Source organism: Scyliorhinus torazame, chromosome 25 (genome assembly GCF_047496885.1).
Source record: "Scyliorhinus torazame isolate Kashiwa2021f chromosome 25, sScyTor2.1, whole genome shotgun sequence".
Classification (NCBI taxonomy): Eukaryota; Metazoa; Chordata; class Chondrichthyes; order Carcharhiniformes; family Scyliorhinidae; genus Scyliorhinus; species Scyliorhinus torazame.
In genome coordinates, this window is record NC_092731.1 from 7,133,068 (window position 1) to 7,150,075 (window position 17,008).

The 17,008-nt window shown below is 53.2% G+C and overlaps 1 protein-coding gene across 1 annotated transcript in view; it reads right to left on the reverse strand.

Moving 5' to 3' along the window:
• The window catches only part of LOC140402277 (hypoxia-inducible factor 1-alpha-like), a 45,726-nt gene that overhangs the window by 13,336 nt on the left and 15,382 nt on the right, over positions 1 to 17,008 (reverse strand). Inside the window, exons 7-9 of the mRNA XM_072489924.1 lie at positions 9,645 to 9,792; positions 8,913 to 9,088; positions 3,554 to 3,816 (exon numbers count right to left, since the gene is read on the reverse strand). Coding sequence (XP_072346025.1) covers positions 3,554 to 3,816; positions 8,913 to 9,088; positions 9,645 to 9,792 — 587 coding nt within the window. The remainder of the gene's footprint in view (positions 1 to 3,553; positions 3,817 to 8,912; positions 9,089 to 9,644; positions 9,793 to 17,008) is intronic.

The window sequence follows — 17,008 nt, forward strand, 5'->3', positions numbered from 1 at the left end:
TCCCCCAGTGAGAGTCAGCACCTTCAGTAACTGTGTCCTAGTGAGAGTCAGCACCTTCAGGAACTGTGTCCCAGTGAGAGTCAGCACCTTCAGGAATTGTACCCCAGTGAGAGTCAGCACCTTCAGGAATTGTACCCCAGTGAGAGTCAGCACCTTCAGGAACTGTGTCCCAGTGAGAGTCAGCACCTTCAGGAACTGTGTCCCAGTGAGAGTCAGCACGTTCAGGAACTGTCCCCTAGTGAGAGTCAGCACCTTCAGGAACTGTCCCCTAGTGAGAGTCAGCACCTTCAGCAACTGTGTCCCAGTGAGAGTCAGCACCTTCAGGAACTGTGTCCCTGTGAGAGTCAGCACCTTCAGGAACTGTGTCCCAGTGAGAGTCAGCACCTTCAGGAACTGTGTCCCAGTGAGAGTCAGCACCTTCAGGAACTGTGTCCCAGTGAGAGTCTGCACCTTCAGGAACTGTGTCCCAGTGAGAGTCAGCACCTTCAGGAACTGCCCTCCAGTGAGAGTCAGCACCTTCAGGAACTGTATCCCAGTGTGAGTCAGCACCTTCAGGAACTGTGTCCCAGTGAGAGTGGGCACCTTCAGGAACTGTGTCCCAGTGAGAGTCAGCACCTTCAGGAACGGTGTCCCAGTGAGAATCAGCACCATCAGGAACTGTATCCCAGTGAGAGTCAGCACATTCAGGAACTGTGTCCCAGTGAGAGTCAGCACCTTCAGGAACTGTACCCCAGTGAGAGTCAGCACCTTCAGGAACTGTATCCCAGTGCGAGTCAGCACCTTCAGGAACTGTCCCCCATTGAGAGTCAGCACCTTCAGGAACTGTACCCCAGATAGAGTCAGCATCTTCAGGAACTGTATCCCAGTGAAAGTCAGCACCTTCAGGAACTGTCCCCCATTGAGAGTCAGCACCTTCAGGAACTGTACCCCAGATAGAGTCAGCACCTTCAGGAATTGTGTCCCAGTGAGAGTCAGCACCTTCAGGAATTGTGTCCCAGTGAGAGTCAGCACCTTCAGGACCTGTGTCCCAGTGAGAGTCAGCACCTTCAGGAACTGTATCCCAGTGAGAGTCAGCACCTTCAGGAACTGTGTCCCAGTGAGAGTCAGCGCCTTCAGGAACTGTGTCCCAGTGAGAGTCAGCACCTTCAGGAACTGGATCCCAGTGAGAGTCATCACCTTCAGGAACTGTCCCCCAGTGAGAGTCAGCACCTTCAAGAACTGTGTCCCAGTGAGAGTCAGCACCTTCAGGAACTGTACCCCAGTGAGAGTCAGCACCTTCAAGAACTGTGTCCCAGTGAGAGTCAGCACCTCCAGGAAATGTGTCCCAGTGAGAGTCAGCACCTTCAGGAACTGTGTCCCAGTGAGAGTCAGCACCTTCAAGAACTGTGTCCCAGTGAGAGTCAGCACCTTCAGGAACTGTGTCCCAGTGAGAGTCAGCACCTTCAAGAACTGTGTCCCAGTGAGAGTCAGCACCTTCAGGAAATGTGTCCCAGTGAGAGTCAGCACCTTCAGGAACTGTGTCCCAGTGAGAGTCAGCAACTTCAGGAAGTGTGTCCCAGTGAGAGTCAGCACCTTCAGGAAATGTACCCCAGTGAGAGTCAGCACCTTCAGGAACTGTGTCCCAGTGAGAGTCAGCACCTTCAGGAACTGTATCCCAGTGAGAGTCAGCACCTTCAGGAACTGTGTCCCAGTGAGAGTCAGCACCTTCAGGAACTGTGTCCCAGTGAGAGTCAGCACCTTCAGGAACTGTCCCCCAGTGAGAGTCAGCACCTTCAGGAACTGTCCCCCAGTGCGATTCAGCACCTTCAGGAACTGTCCCCCAGTGAGAGTCAGCACCTTCAGGAACTGTCCCCCCGTGAGAGTCAGCACCTTCAGGAACTGTCCTCCAGTGAGAGTCAGCACCTTCAGGAACTGTGTCCCAGTGACAGTCAGCGCCTTCAGGAACTGTGTCCCAGTGAGAGTCAGCACCTTCAGGAACTGTATCCCAGTGAGAGTCAGCACCTTCAGGAACTGTCCCCCAGTGAGAGTCAGCACCTTCAGGAACTGTGTCCCACTGAGTGTCAGCACCTTCAGGAACTGTATCCCAGTGAGAGTCAGCACCTTCAGGAACTGTCCCCCAGTGAGAGTCAGCACCTTCAGGAACTGTACCCCAGTGAGAGTCAGCACCTTCAGGAACTGTGTCCCAGTGAGAGTCAGCACCTTCAGGAACTGTATCCCAGTGAGAGTCAGCACCTTCAGGAACTGTATCCCAGTGAGAGTCAGCACCTTCAGGAATTGTACCCCAGTGAGAGTCAGCACCTTCAGGAACTGTCCCCCCGTGAGAGTCAGCACCTTCAGGAACTGTCCCCCAGTGAGATTCAGCACCTTCAGGAACTGTCCCCCAGTGAGAGTCAGCACCTTCAGGAATTGTACCCCAGTGAGAGTCAGCACCTTCAGGAACTGTCCCCCCGTGAGAGTCAGCACCTTCAGGAACTGTCCCCCAGTGAGAGTCAGCACCTTCAGGAACTGTGTCCCAGTGAGAGTCAGCGCCTTCAGGAACTGCCCTCCAGTGAGAGTCAGCGCCTTCAGGAACTGTGTCCCAGTGAGAGTCAGCACCTTCAGGAACTGTGTCCCAGTGAGAGTCAGCGCCTTCAGGAACTGCCCTCCAGTGAGAGTCAGCACCTTCAGGAATTGTACCCCAGTGAGAGTCAGCACCTTCAGGAACTGTCCCCCCGTGAGAGTCAGCACCTTCAGGAACTGTGTCCCAGTGAGAGTCAGCGCCTTCAGGAACTGTGTCCCAGTGAGAGTCAGCACCTTCAGGAACTGGATCCCAGTGAGAGTCAGCACCTTCAGGAACTGTACCCCAGTGAGAGTCAGCACCTTCATTGGAGGAGTGGAGAACTCTGTAAAAATGGAAAGTACATTGCTCAATGGAAGATAGGAATATCGGAATTAAGGGCAGAAGTTAACAATTGACCCCTTCCCGCCTGCTCCACAATTCAATCAGATCCTGGCTGATCTCTCCCTGGTCTCAAATCCACCTCTCTACCTGTTCTCCATATCCCTTTACCCCATTTTTAAAATCAGAAAATACCTATCGCCTTCATGAAACCATTGAATGACTCCGATTCCACCGCACTGTGGGGCAGCGAGTTCCACAAATTCACCAGCCTCCGCGAGAAGTAGTTCCTCCTCATCTCAGTTCTAAATCTACCGCCTCTCAACCTATATCTGTGACCTCTCGTTCTAGATTGCCCGACAAGGGGCAACATTTGGCCTCCATTTACTTTATCAATCCCTTTTAGTATTGTTACACCTCGATCAGATCCCCTCTCGTCCTTCTAAACTCCAGCGAGTATCAGCCCAAACTGTTCAATCTCTCCTCACACGTCAACCCTTTCATCCCCCGAATCTATCTGATGGAACCTGGAGTTGGAACAGTGAGACCTCCCAACAGAACGAGTCTGAGGCCTGTCTGGTGTAAAAGAGGGCATGACCCCCACCCCCCTGTGACATTATCATCGGCAGTGCAAAGTAACTCCTTCCCCTCAACCCTGAATAATTCCACACTCACCATGTCTGAACTTTCATCGCTCCCCAGTCTGGGAACTGGAGCCCCTGGAGTCTTGGCCTCTCCCCTCTCACTTTCCAGGACCTGGTTTAGTGACTCCGAGTCCTGCCCTTTGCTGCTCTTCCATCTCAATCCCTCTGCATGGCCAAAGATGGGGGACAGAAGTTGGCAGAGTTCGGGGGTACAGAATTCCTCGGGTGACAAGTTCACCTCACCGTCTTCGGAGAGCGTTTTGGTGAAGTGGAAAGCTTTCGAATCCGACCGACCTAAACACATAAACAAAGTGAAATCAATGCCGCGCTGTCAGAGGGTCAGTGCTGAGGGAGTGCTGCACTGTCAGAGGGTCAGTACTGAGGGAGTGCTGCACTGTCAGAGGGTCAGTACTGAGGGAGTGCCGCGCTGTCAGAACGTCAGTACTGAGGGAGTGCAGCACTGTCAGAGGGTCAGTACTGAGGGAGTGCTGCACTGTCAGAGGGTCCGTACTGAGGGAGTGCTGCACTGTCAGAGGGTCCGTACTGAGGGAGTGCCGCGCTGTCAGTGGGTCAGTGCTGAGGGAGTGCTGCACTGTCAGAGGGTCAGTACTGAGGGAGTGCTGCACTGTCAGAGGGTCCGTACTGAGGGAGTGCCGCACTGTCAGAGGGTCAGTGCTGAGGGAGTGCCGCGCTGTCAGTGGGTCAGTGCTGAGGGAGTGCCGCACTGTCAGAGGGTCCGTACTGAGGGTGTGCTGCACTGTCAGAGGGTCCGTACTGAGGGAGTGCCGCACTGTCAGAGGGTCAGTACTGAGGGAGTGCCGCACTGTCAGAGGGTCCGTACTGAGGGAGTGCTGCACTGTCAGTGGGTCAGTGCTGAGGAAGTGCTGCACTGTCAGAGGATCAGTACTGAGGGAGTGCTGCACTGTCAGAGGGTCCGTACTGAGGGAGTGCTGCACTGTCAGAGGGTCAGTACTGAGGGAGTGCCGCGCTGTCAGAGGGTCAGTACTGAGGGAGTGCTGCACTGTCAGAGGGTCAGTACTGAGGGAGTGCCGCGCTGTCAGAGGGTCTGTACTGAGGGAGTGCTGCACTGTCAGTGGGTCAGTGCTGAGGAAGTGCTGCACTGTCAGAGGGTCCGTACTGAGGGAGTGCTGCACTGTCAGTGGGTCAGTGCTGAGGAAGTGCTGCACTGTCAGAGGGTCCGTACTGAGGGAGTGCTGCACTGTCAGTGGGTCAGTACTGAGGGAATGCCACACTGTCAGAGGGTCAGTACTGAGGGAGTGCTGCACTGTCAGAGGGTCAGTACTGAGGGAGTGCCGCACTGTCAGAGGGTCAGTACTGAGGGTATGCCACAATGTCAGAGGGTCAGTGCTGAGGGAATGCCGCACTGTCAGAGGGTCAGTGCTGAGGGTGTGCTGCACTGTCAGAGGGTCAGTACCGAGGGAATGCCGCACTGTCAGAGGGTCAGTACTGAGGGAATGCTGCACTGTCAGAGGGTCAGTACTGAGGGAGTGCTGCACTGTCAGAGCGTCAGTGCTGAGGGAGTGCTGCACTGTCAGAGCGTCAGTACTGAGGGAGTGCTGCACTGTCAGAGGGTCAGTGCTGAGGGAGTGGTGCACTGTCAGAGGGTCAGTACTGAGGGAGTGCCGCACTGTCAGACGGTCAGTACTGAGAGAGTTCCGCACTGTCAGAGGGCCAGTACTGAGGGAGTGCTGCACTGTCAGAGGGTCAGTACTGAGGGAGTGCCGCACTGTCAGAGGGTGAGTACTGAGGGAGCGCTGCACTGTCAGAGGGTCAGTACTGAGGGAGTGCCGCACTGTCAGAGGGTCAGTACTGAGGGAGTGCCGCACTGTCAGAGGGTGAGTACTGAGGCAGTGCGGCACTGTCAGAGGGTCAGTAATGAGGGAGTGCCGCACTGTCAGAGAGTCAGTACTGAGGGAGTGCTGCACTGTCAGAGGGTCAGTACTGAGGGAGTGCTGCACTGTCAGAGGGTCAGTACTGAGGGAGTGCTGCACTGTCAGAGGGTCAGTACTGAGGGAGTGCTGCACTGTCAGAGGGTCAGTACTGAGGGAGTGCTGCATTGTCACAGGGTCAGTACTGAGGGAGTGCTGCACTGTCAGAGGGTCAGTACTGAGGGAGTGCTGCACTGTCAGAGGGTCAGCACTGAGGGAGTGCTGCACTGTCAGAGGGGCTGTAATGAGGGAGTGCTGCACTGTCAGAGAGTCAGTACTGAGGGAGTGCTGCACTGTCAGAGGGTCAGTACTGAGGGCACTGTCAGATGGTCAGTACTGAGGGAGTGCTGCACTGTCAGAGGGTCCGTACTGAGGGAGTGCTGCACTGTCAGAGGGTCAGTACTGTACGAGTGTTGCACTGTCAGAGGGTCAGTACTGAGGGAGTGCTGCACTGTCAGAGGGTCAGTACTGAGGGAGTGCTGCACTGTCAGAGGGTCAGTACTGAGGGAGTGCTGCACTGTCAGAGGGTCAGTACTGAGGGAGTGCCGCACTGTCAGAGGGTCAGTACTGAGGGAGTGCTGCACTGTCAGAGGGTCAGTACTGAGGGAGTGCTGCACTGTCAGAGGGTCAGTACTGAGGGAGTGCTGCACTGTCAGAGGGTCAGTACTGAGGGAGTGCCGCACTGTCAGAGGGTCAGTACTGAGGGAGTGCTGCACTGTTAGAGGGTCAGTACTGAGGGAGTGCTGCACTGTTAGAGGGTCAGTACTGAGGGAGTGCTGCACTGTCAGAGGGTCAGTACTGAGGGAGTGCCGCACTGTCAGAGGGTCAGAACTGAGGGAGTGCCGCACTGTCAGAGGGTGAGTACTGAGGGAGTGCGGCACTGTCAGAGGGTCAGTAATGAGGGAGTGCCGCACTGTCAGAGAGTCAGTACTGAGGGAGTGCTGCACTGTCAGAGGGTCAGTACTGAGGGAGTGCTGCACTGTCAGAGGGTCAGTACTGAGGGAGTGCTGCACTGTCAGAGGGTCAGTACTGAGGGAGTGCTGCACTGTCAGAGGGTCAGTACTGAGGGAGTGCTGCATTGTCACAGGGTCAGTACTGAGGGAGTGCTGCACTGTCAGAGGGGCTGTAATGAGGGAGTGCTGCACTGTCAGAGAGTCAGTACTGAGGGAGTGCTGCACTGTCAGAGGGTCAGTACTGAGGGCACTGTCAGAGGGTCAGTACTGAGGGAGTGCTGCACTGTCAGAGGGTCCGTACTGAGGGAGTGCTGCACTGTCAGAGGGTCAGTACTGTACGAGTGTTGCACTGTCAGAGGGTCAGTACTGAGGGAGTGCTGCACTGTCAGAGGATCAGTACTGAGCGAGTGCTGCACTGTCAGAGGGTCAGTACTGAGGGAGTGCTGCACTGTCAGAGGGTCAGTACTGAGGGAGTGCCGCACTGTCAGAGGGTCAGTACTGAGGGAGTGCTGCACTGTTAGAGGGTCAGTACTGAGGGAGTGCTGCACTGTCAGAGGGTCAGTACTGAGGGAGTGCTGCACTGTCAGAGGGTCAGTACTGAGGGAGTGCCGCACTGTCAGAGGGTCAGTACTGAGGGAGTGCTGCACTGTTAGAGGGTCAGTACTGAGGGAGTGCTGCACTGTCAGAGGGTCAGTACTGAGGGAGTGCTGCACTGTCAGAGGGTCAGTACTGAGGGAGTGCCGCACTGTCAGAGGGTCAGTACTGAGGGAGTGCTGCACTGTTAGAGGGTCAGTACTGAGGGAGTGCTGCACTGTCAGAGGGTCAGTACTGAGGGAGTGCTGCACTGTTAGAGGGGTTCAGTTTTACATTAGAGGTTAAATTGAACCCTCACTTCCCATGTCAGTATTTAAAGATCAGTACGAAGTCTTACAACACCAGGTTAAAGTCCAACAGGTTTGTTTCGATGTCACTAGCTTTCGGAGCACAGCTCCTTCCTCAGGTGAATGAAGAGGTATGTTCCAGAAACATATATATAGACAAATTCAAAGATGCGAGACAATGCTTGGAATGCGAGCATTAGCAGGTGATTAAATCTTTACAGATCCAGAGATGGGGTAACCCCAGGTTAAAGAGGTGTGAATTGTGTCAAGCCAGGACAGTTGGTAGGATTTTGCAGGCCCGATGGTGGGGGATGAATGTAATGTGACATGAATCCCAGGTCCCGCACTTTGCCACAGCAAAAAACCACACCGACCTCCTCAGAAGACAAACATGGGACACAACCGACAGAATACCCTTCGTCGTCCAGTACTTCCCCGGAGCGGAGAAACTACGACAACTTCTTCACACCCTTCAACACGTCATCGATGAAGATGAACATCTTGCCAAGGTCATCCCCACACCCCCACTACTTGCCTTCAAACAACCGCGCAACCTCAAACAAACCATTGTTTGCAGCAAACTACCCAGTCTTCAGAACAGTGACCACGACACCACACAACCCTGCCATGGCCATCTCTGCAAGACGTGACAGATCATCGACATGGATACCACTATTACACGTGAGAACACCACCCACCAGGTACGTGGTACATACTCGTGCGACTCGGCCAACGTTGTCTACCTCATACGCTGCAGGAAAGGATGTCCCGAAGTGTGGTACATTGGCGAGACCATGCAGACGCTGCGACAACGAATGAACGGACATCGCGCGACAATCACCAGGCAGGAATGTTCCCTTCCAGTCGGGGAACACTTCAGCAGTCAAGGGCATTCAGCCTCTGATCTCCAGGTAAGCGTTCTCCAAGACGGCCTTCAGGACGCGCGACAACGCAGAATCGCTGAGCAGAAACTTATAGCCAAGTTCCGCACACATGAGTGCGGCCTCAACCGGGACCTGGGATTCATGTCGCATTACATTCATCCCCCACCATCTGGCCTGGGCTTGCGAAATCCTACCAACTGTCCTGGCTTGAGACAATTCACACCTCTTTAACCTGGGGTTACCCCTATATCTGGATCTGTAAAGATTTAATCACCTGCTAATGTTCGCATTCCAAGCATTGTCTGGCATCTTTGAATCTGTCTATATATATGTTTCTGGAACATACCTCTTCATTCACCTGAGGAAGGAGCAGCGCTCCGAAAGCTAGTGATTTGAAACAAACCTGTTGGACTTTAACCTGGTGTTGTAAGACTTCTTACTGTGCTCACCCCAGTCCAACACCGGCATCTCCACATCACAGTATTTGAAGAAGAACAGGAAATTCTGTGCCCAGGCCAAAGTACATTGCGACAATCTGGTGATTATCCTTTTTGCTGTTTGTGGGATCTTGCTGTGCATTAATTGGCGTGCGGAATTTCTTACATCCAAATGGTGACACTTGAGAAGATTGACTGGCTCCGAGCTTGTCAAAGACACTGTAGACCCCCCAGAAATAACGACCAGTAATAACCCGGGGCCCCTATCCCTGTGCCCCTTGGGTACCTGTGAACTCCAGCGGTACGATGATATCTCCAGGAGTTGGTGCCAGCTCTTCCAGTTTCTCGGGGTTCTCGTTCCACAGGCTGAGGAGATCCTGGCTTTTCCCGAGATCGACGGCCGGTTCCTGAATCCCGCGGGTCTGGTCTAAGGAGAAGATGACCGTGTCCTCCAGCACCGCACTGCAGGGGGCGAGAGCAGAGGGGTGGTCAAACATCGGTCGGTCAACACGTGCCGGGATTTTCCATCCCCCCCCCCACCCCCTCTCACGCCGTACATCTTCGGATTTGTGGGAGGAAACCGGAGCACCCGGAGGAAACCCACGCAACCACGGGGAGAACGTGCAGACTCCACACAGACAGTAATCCAAGCCGGGAATCACGGAGAGAGTGGCGGAGAGGTTTCGGGAGGGCATTTCATAACTCAGGATCCCAGGCAGCTGAAGGCTCAGTCGCCAATGGTGGAGTGATTAAAATCAGGGGATGGTCGAGAGACCAGAATTAGATGAATGCGGAGAGGGTTGCGAGGATGGAGGAGATTAGAGGTAGGGAGGGACAGGGTTCATAGAGAGATGAACATGAGGATGACAATTCTTAAATTGATGCGTTCTGCGTCTACTCTCCCTCCACAAGAGGTATTACTGCCGACATTCGGTAAGGATTCTCCCCCCCACCCCCACCCCCGCCCGCACATTGCCCCCGAAACAGTGTCCCAAGCGAATCATTGGTGATAACTCACCTGAGCACAAAGTTGATGCACACGATGCATTCAGGCCGCGAGTTCTTGCTGTTATAGATCGCCGTGGCCTGGGTCTTGAGCCAAACATAGCCCCCATTCTTGGCCAGAAAACGGTAATAATCTGAGGTGACCTGTCCCTTACTCAGCACTAGAAAGAAACCAGAGGGGATGGTTAGCCAGCAGAAATAGCCGGGAATATCAGCGTACGAGAGAGTGTGAGCGAGTGTGAATGTGTGTGCCGGTGCTGGGGGAGTCCGAGTGTGTGTGACATAGAACAACACCCCTGCAAAACATTTGCTGGTATCTCTCTGTCCGACTGTAAGGCATGTCGGCAAAGACCACAGCTGATTGAGAAACAGAGACGTTTCGCCACCAAACTGCTGGAGACTAATCTCAAAACTGACTATTCAGCTGCTGAAATCAGCGCTACTGGAATCACAAATCGCAACAATTCTCAAACATCCAGGCCTCACCAGCCAAGGACTTCTTTGTATACTGTTGTAAAACTTACAATTCTCACAGCTATCTGTATGAATGTATTTGGTGCATCATTTTCTTACCTTCTGATAGTTAATAAACTCACTCGACCTTTAACTCAAGGATCCTGGTTCAAGAAGGTTCCTTTAGAAAGATAAATATTGGGATTGGGAAAAGGAAGGGATCCTTTTTAGGTTAATCGTGTTGTGATCAACAGAAGGGTTTGAATAAAGAAAGGGAGCCAGTTCCATCCCTCCTCACCCAGGGTGGCCCAGCTGAACGTTGACAAGTTGGGTGCTTGTCGGGGCTCTTAACGAGTTGTGAGCTGGTGCTGAGAGAGTTCCCATCGAGGGGAATGGGGGATCACAAACTGAGGGATCCCGTCCCTGTGAGCAAATTTGGGGAAATTCACCCTGGGGAGCGGCAGGGAACTAACAATGGAGACACTGGGCCTTGGGGGCCAGCGGCATTCGGCCACCCCAGTGCGGTGATCGTAATGAGCTCGGTCCGATTCTCAAATCCTTCCATGTCCTCGCTCCTTCCTCTGCAGCCTCATCCAATCCTACAACCTCCCGAAGTATCTGGGCACCTCCAATTCCACCCTCTTTCTCCCCGATTTTAATCGCCCCTCATTTGAAGCCGTACTTTTAGCTGACTGGAGCCCTAAACTCTGGAATTTCCTCCCTAAACTTCCCTGCCTCTCTCTCTTCCTTTAAGATGTTCCTTAAGACGAGCTTTCAGTTCTGTTCGGTTATATCGGTTATCGGGTCTAATAGAATTTCATAGAATTTAGAGTGCAGTAGAGGCCATTCGGCCCATCGAGTCTGCACCAGCCCTTTGAAAGAGCACCCCACCCAAGCACACACATCCACCCTATCCTCGTAACCCAGTAACCCCACCTAACCGTTTTGGTCACTAAGAGCAATTTAGCACGGCCAATCCACCTAACCCGCACATCTTTGGACTGTGGGAGGAAGCCGGAGCACCCGGAGGAAACCCACGCACACACGGGGAGGACGTGCAGACGCCGCACAGACAGTGACCCAAGCCGGGAATCGAACCTGGGACCCTGGAGCTGTGAAGCCACGGTGCTAACCACTGTGCTACCGTGTTGCCCATCTTGCGCGCTTCAGATTTTGTCAGATAATGCTCCAGAGGTGAATCCTGGGATGTGAAAGGCGCTGTATCAGTGCAACTTGTTTTTGTAGCACTGGCTGTATTCATGGAGTTTCTCGTGCGACGTACAACTCAGGGTTACTGACAGATTTTTTGCAGACGTCTTCAGCTGTTTCCCTGAGTAAACAGCAGGATCCAATTACAGCGACAGATTCCAAAAAAGACCATGTTGCCATGGTTGCCTCGGATGAACCACAACAGGCTGCGGGAGATGTAACTGGCCGGGAGGGCCTCGCCTCTCCCAGCAGACAGAGCCTCAGGTACAAGGCCCAAGGTGGGGGTGGGGGTAGGGGGGGGGGTTTCGAAAGAGTCACGGAGGAAGTGGGTGGGTCGCAGTGACACCAAGTTCAGGTTTGAGAAAGGGAGGGAGGAAGTGACTGAGGGAACAGGAACAGAGGGAGGAGAGACTGAATGATGTACAACTGAGTAAAAGGAGGACTAAGGGAAGAGTAGGGCCCATTAAGGACCACAGTGGTAGTGTGGAGCCGGAGGATGTAGGTCGGGTTCTAAATTAATACTTTGTGTCGGTGTTCACTCGTGAGAGGGACGGTGTGGGTATAGAAATCAGGGAGAAGGACTGTAATAAAATTAAAGAGATTAACACAGACAGAGAGGAGGTTCTGAGTGGGTTAACACGCTTTAAAGTAGACAAGTCTCCAGGGTCAGATGAAATGTATCCCAGGCTGTTGAGTGAGGCAAGGGAGGAAATAGCAGGGGTGCTGACAATAATTGTGCCCAATGGGATCATGTAACGATCAGTGTTAGGGCTGTTGCTGTTTAGTTTTTCATGATTGAGGTGTATAAAATTATGAGAGGCACAGATAGAGTAGACAGGGAGAGACTGTTCCACTTGGTGGAGGGATCAATGACCAAGGGGGCAGAGATTTAAGGTAAGGGGCGGGAGGTTTAGAGGGGATGTGAGGAAAAACCTTTTCACCCAGAGGGGGGTGGGAGTCCGGAACTCGCTGCCTGAAAGGGGGGTGGAGGCAGAGACCCTCAGAACATTTAAGGAGTATTTAGATGTGCTCCTGCGATCCCAGGGCGGACACGGCGATGGGCCAAGTGCTGGGAAATGGGATTAGAATAGTTAGGGGCTTGTTTCTGACCAGCGCAGACTCGATGGGCCGAACGGCCTTTTCTGTGACTCTATGAGGAGGGATAGTGAGGAGGGAAAGTGAAGGAAAATAAGAGTGAGGCAGGGTAAGAGTGAGGTCATTGATTCTGAGGGAGGTGAGCTTGAGGGGGGAATGGAGGGAAGGTATGAGTGAGGAAAGGATGGGATGGGTCGGAATGGGGTGATGAGGATCTGAGCTGAGTGAAGCTGGTGGGGGCAGGAGGGATGTGCGGAGGAAGATCTGAAATCCAGGAGGACTGAAGCTGACTGAACACTTCAATATTCTTAAAACCCTCTGCTTCCTTCGCTTCAATTTTCACCCCATCACAAGTGAGGTACTGGGGATCCTTCATTGTCACTGGGTTAGATACAGAGTAAAGCTCCCTCTACACTGTCCCCATCAAACACTCCCAGGACAGGTACAGCACGGGGTTAGATACAGAGTAAAGCTCCCTCTACACTGTTCCCATCAAACACTCCCAGGACAGGTACAGCACGGGGTTAGATACAGAGTAAAGCTCCCTCTACACTGTCCCCATCAAACACTCCCAGGATAGGTACAGCACGGGGTTAGATACAGAGTAAAGCTCCCTCTACATTGTCCCAATCAAACACTCCCAGGACAGGTACAGCACGGGGTTAGATACAGAGTAAAGCTCCCTCTACACTGTCCCCATCAAACTCTCCCAGGACAGGTACAGCACGGGGTTAGATACAGAGTAAAGCTCCCTCTGCACTGTCCCCATCAAACACTCCCAGGACAGCGACAGCACGGGGTTAGATACAGAGCAAAGCTCCCTCTACACTGTCCCCATCAAACACTCCCAGGATAGGTACAGCAGGGGTTAGATACAGAATAAAGCTCCCTCTACACTGTCCCCATCAAACACTCCCAGGACAGGTACAGCACGGGGTTAGATACAGAGTAAAGCTCCCTCTGCACTGTCCCCATCAAACACTCCCAGGACAGGCACAGCACAGGGTTAGATACAGAGTAAAGCTCCCTCTGCACTGTCCCCATCAAACACTCCCAGGAAAGGTACAGCACGGGGTTAGAAACAGAGTAAAGCTCCCTCTACACCGTCCCCATCAAACACACCCAGGACAGGTACAGCACGGGGTTAGAGACAGAGTAAAGCTCCCTCTGCACTGTCCCCATCAAACACTTCCAGGACAGGTACAGCACGGGGTTAGATACAGAGTAAAGCTCCCTCTACACTGTCCCCATCAAACACTCCCAGGACAGGTACAGCACGGGGTTAGATACAGAGTAAAGCTCCCTCTGCACTGTCCCCATCAAACACTCCCAGGACAGGTACAGCACGGGGTTAGATACAGAGTAAAGCTCCCTCTACACTGTCCCCATCAAACACTCCCAGGACAGTTACAGCACGGGGTTAGAGACAGAGTAAAGCTCCCTCTGCACTGTCCCCATCAAACACTCCCAGGACAGGTACAGCACGGGGTTAGATACAGAGTAAAGCTCCCTCTACACTGTCCCCATCAAACACTCCCAGGACAGGTACAGCACGGGGTTAGATACAGAGTAAAGCTCCCTCTACACTGTCCCCATCAAACACTCCCAGGACAGTTACAGCACGGGATTAGATACAGAGTAAAGCTCCCTCTGCACTGTCCCCATCAAACACTCCCAGGACAGGTACAGCACGGGGTTAGATACAGAGTAAAGCTCCCTCTGCACTGTCCCCATCAAACACTCCCAGGACAGGTACAGCACGGGGTTAGATACAGAGTAAAGCTCCCTCTGCACTGTCCCCATCAAACACTCCCAGGACAGGCACAGCACGGGGTTAGATACAGAGTAAAGCTCCCTCTGCACTGTCCCCATCAAACACTCCGAGGACAGCTACAGCACGGGGTTAGATACAGAGTAAAGCTCCCTCTACACTGTCCCATCAAACACTCCCAGGACAGGTACAGCACGGGGTTAGAAACAGAGTAAAGCTCCCTCTGCACTGTCCCCATCAAACTCTCCCAGGACAGGTACAGCACGGGGTTAGAAACAGAGTAAAGCTCCCTCTACACTGTCCCCATCAAACACTCCCAGGACAGGTACAGCACGGTGTTAGATACAGAGTAAAGCTCCCTCTACACTGTCCCCATCAAACACTCCCAGGACAGGTACAGCACGGGGTTAGATACAGAGTAAAGCTCCCTGTACACTGTCCCCATCAAACACTCCCAGGACAGGTACAGCACGGGGTTAGATACAGAGTAAAGCTCCCTCTGCACTGTCCCCATCAAACACTCCCTGGACAGGTACAGCACGGGGTTAGATCCAGAGTAAAGCTCCCTCTACACTGTCCCCATCAAACACTCCCAGGACAGGTACAGCACGGGGTTAGATACAGAGTAAAGCTCCCTCTCCACTGTCCCCACCAAACAGTCCCTGGACAGGTACAGCACGGGGTTAGATCCAGAGTAAAGCTCCCTCTACACGGTCCCCATCAAACACTCCCAGGGCAGGTACAGCACGGGGTTAGATACAGAGTAAAGCTCCCTCTACACTGTCCCCATCAAACACTCCCAGGACAGGGACAGCACGGGGTTAGATACAGAGTAAAGCTCCCTGTACACTGTCCCCATCAAACACTCCCAGGACAGATACAGCACGGGGTTAGATACAGAGTAAAGCTCCCTCAACACTGTCCCCATCAAACACTCCCTGGACAGGTACAGCACGGGGTTAGATCCAGAGTAAAGCTCCCTCTACACTGTTCCCATCAAACACTCCCAGGACAGGTACAGCACGGGGTTAGATACAGAGTAAAGCTCCCTCTACACTGTCCCCATCAAACAGTCCCTGGACAGGTACAGCACGGGGTTAGATCCAGAGTAAAGCTCCCTCTACACGGTCCCCATCAAACACTCCCAGGACAGGTACAGCACGGGGTTAGATACAGAGTAAAGCTCCCTCTGCACTGTCCCCATCAAACACTCCTAGGACAGGTACAGCACGGGGTTAGATACAGAGTAAAGCTCCCTCTACACTGTCCCCATCAAACACTCCCAGGACAGGTACAGCACGGGGTTAGATACAGAGTAAAGCTCCCTCTACACTGTCCCCATCAAATACTCCCAGGATAGGTACAGCACGGGGTTAGATACAGAGTAAAGCTCCCTCTACACTGTCCCCATCAAACACTCCCAGGACAGGTACAGCACGGGGTTAGATACAGAGTAAAGCTCCCTCTACACTGTCCCCATCAAACACTCCCAGGACAGGTACAGCACGGGGTTAGAAACAGAGTAAAGCTCCCTCTGCACTGTCCCCATCAAACTCTCCCAGGACAGGTACAGCACGGGGTTAGAAACAGAGTAAAGCTCCCTCTACACTGTCCCCATCAAACACTCCCAGGACAGGTACAGCACGGTGTTAGATACAGAGTAAAGCTCCCTCTACACTGTCCCCATCAAACACTCCCAGGACAGGTACAGCACGGGGTTAGATACAGAGTAAAGCTCCCTGTACACTGTCCCCATCAAACACTCCCAGGACAGGTACAGCACGGGGTTAGATACAGAGTAAAGCTCCCTCTACACTGTCCCCATCAAACACTCCCTGGACAGGTACAGCACGGGGTTAGATCCAGAGTAAAGCTCCCTCTACACTGTTCCCCTCAAACACTCCCAGGACAGGTACAGCACGGGGTTAGATACAGAGTAAAGCTCCCTCTACACTGTCCCCATCAAACAGTCCCTGGACAGGTACAGCACGGGGTTAGATCCAGAGTAAAGCTCCCTCTACACGGTCCCCATCAAACACTCCCAGGACAGGTACAGCACGGGGTTAGATACAGAGTAAAGCTCCCTCTACACTGTCCCCATCAAACACTCCCTGGACAGGTACAGCACGGGGTTAGATCCAGAGTAAAGCTCCCTGTACACTGTCCCCATCAAACACTCCCAGGACAGGTACAGCAAGGGGTTAGATACAGAGTAGAGCTCCCTCTACACTGTCCCCATCAAACACTCCCTGGACAGGTACAGCACGGGGTTAGATCCAGAGTAAAGCTCCCTCTACACTGTTCCCATCAAACACTCCCAGGACAGGTACAGCACGGGGTTAGATACAGAGTAAAGCTCCCTCTACACTGTCCCCATCAAACAGTCCCTGGACAGGTACAGCACGGGGTTAGATCCAGAGTAAAGCTCCCTCTACACGGTCCCCATCAAACACTCCCAGGACAGGTACAGCACGGGGTTAGATACAGAGTAAAGCTCCCTCTGCACTGTCCCCATCAAACACTCCCAGGACAGGTACAGCACGGGGTTAGATACAGAGTAAAGCTCCCTCTACACTGTCCCCATCAAACACTCCCAGGACAGGTACAGCACGGGGTTAGATACAGAGTAAAGCTCCCTCTACACTGTCCCCATCAAACACTCCCAGGACAGGTACAGCACGGGGTTAGATACAGAGTAAAGCTCCCTTTACACTGTCCCCATCAAACACTCCCAGGACAGGTACAGCACGGGGTTAGATACAGAGTAAAGCTCCCTCTACACTGTCCCCATCAAACACTCCCAGGACAGGTACAGCACGGGGTTAGATACAGAGTAAAGCTCCCTCTAC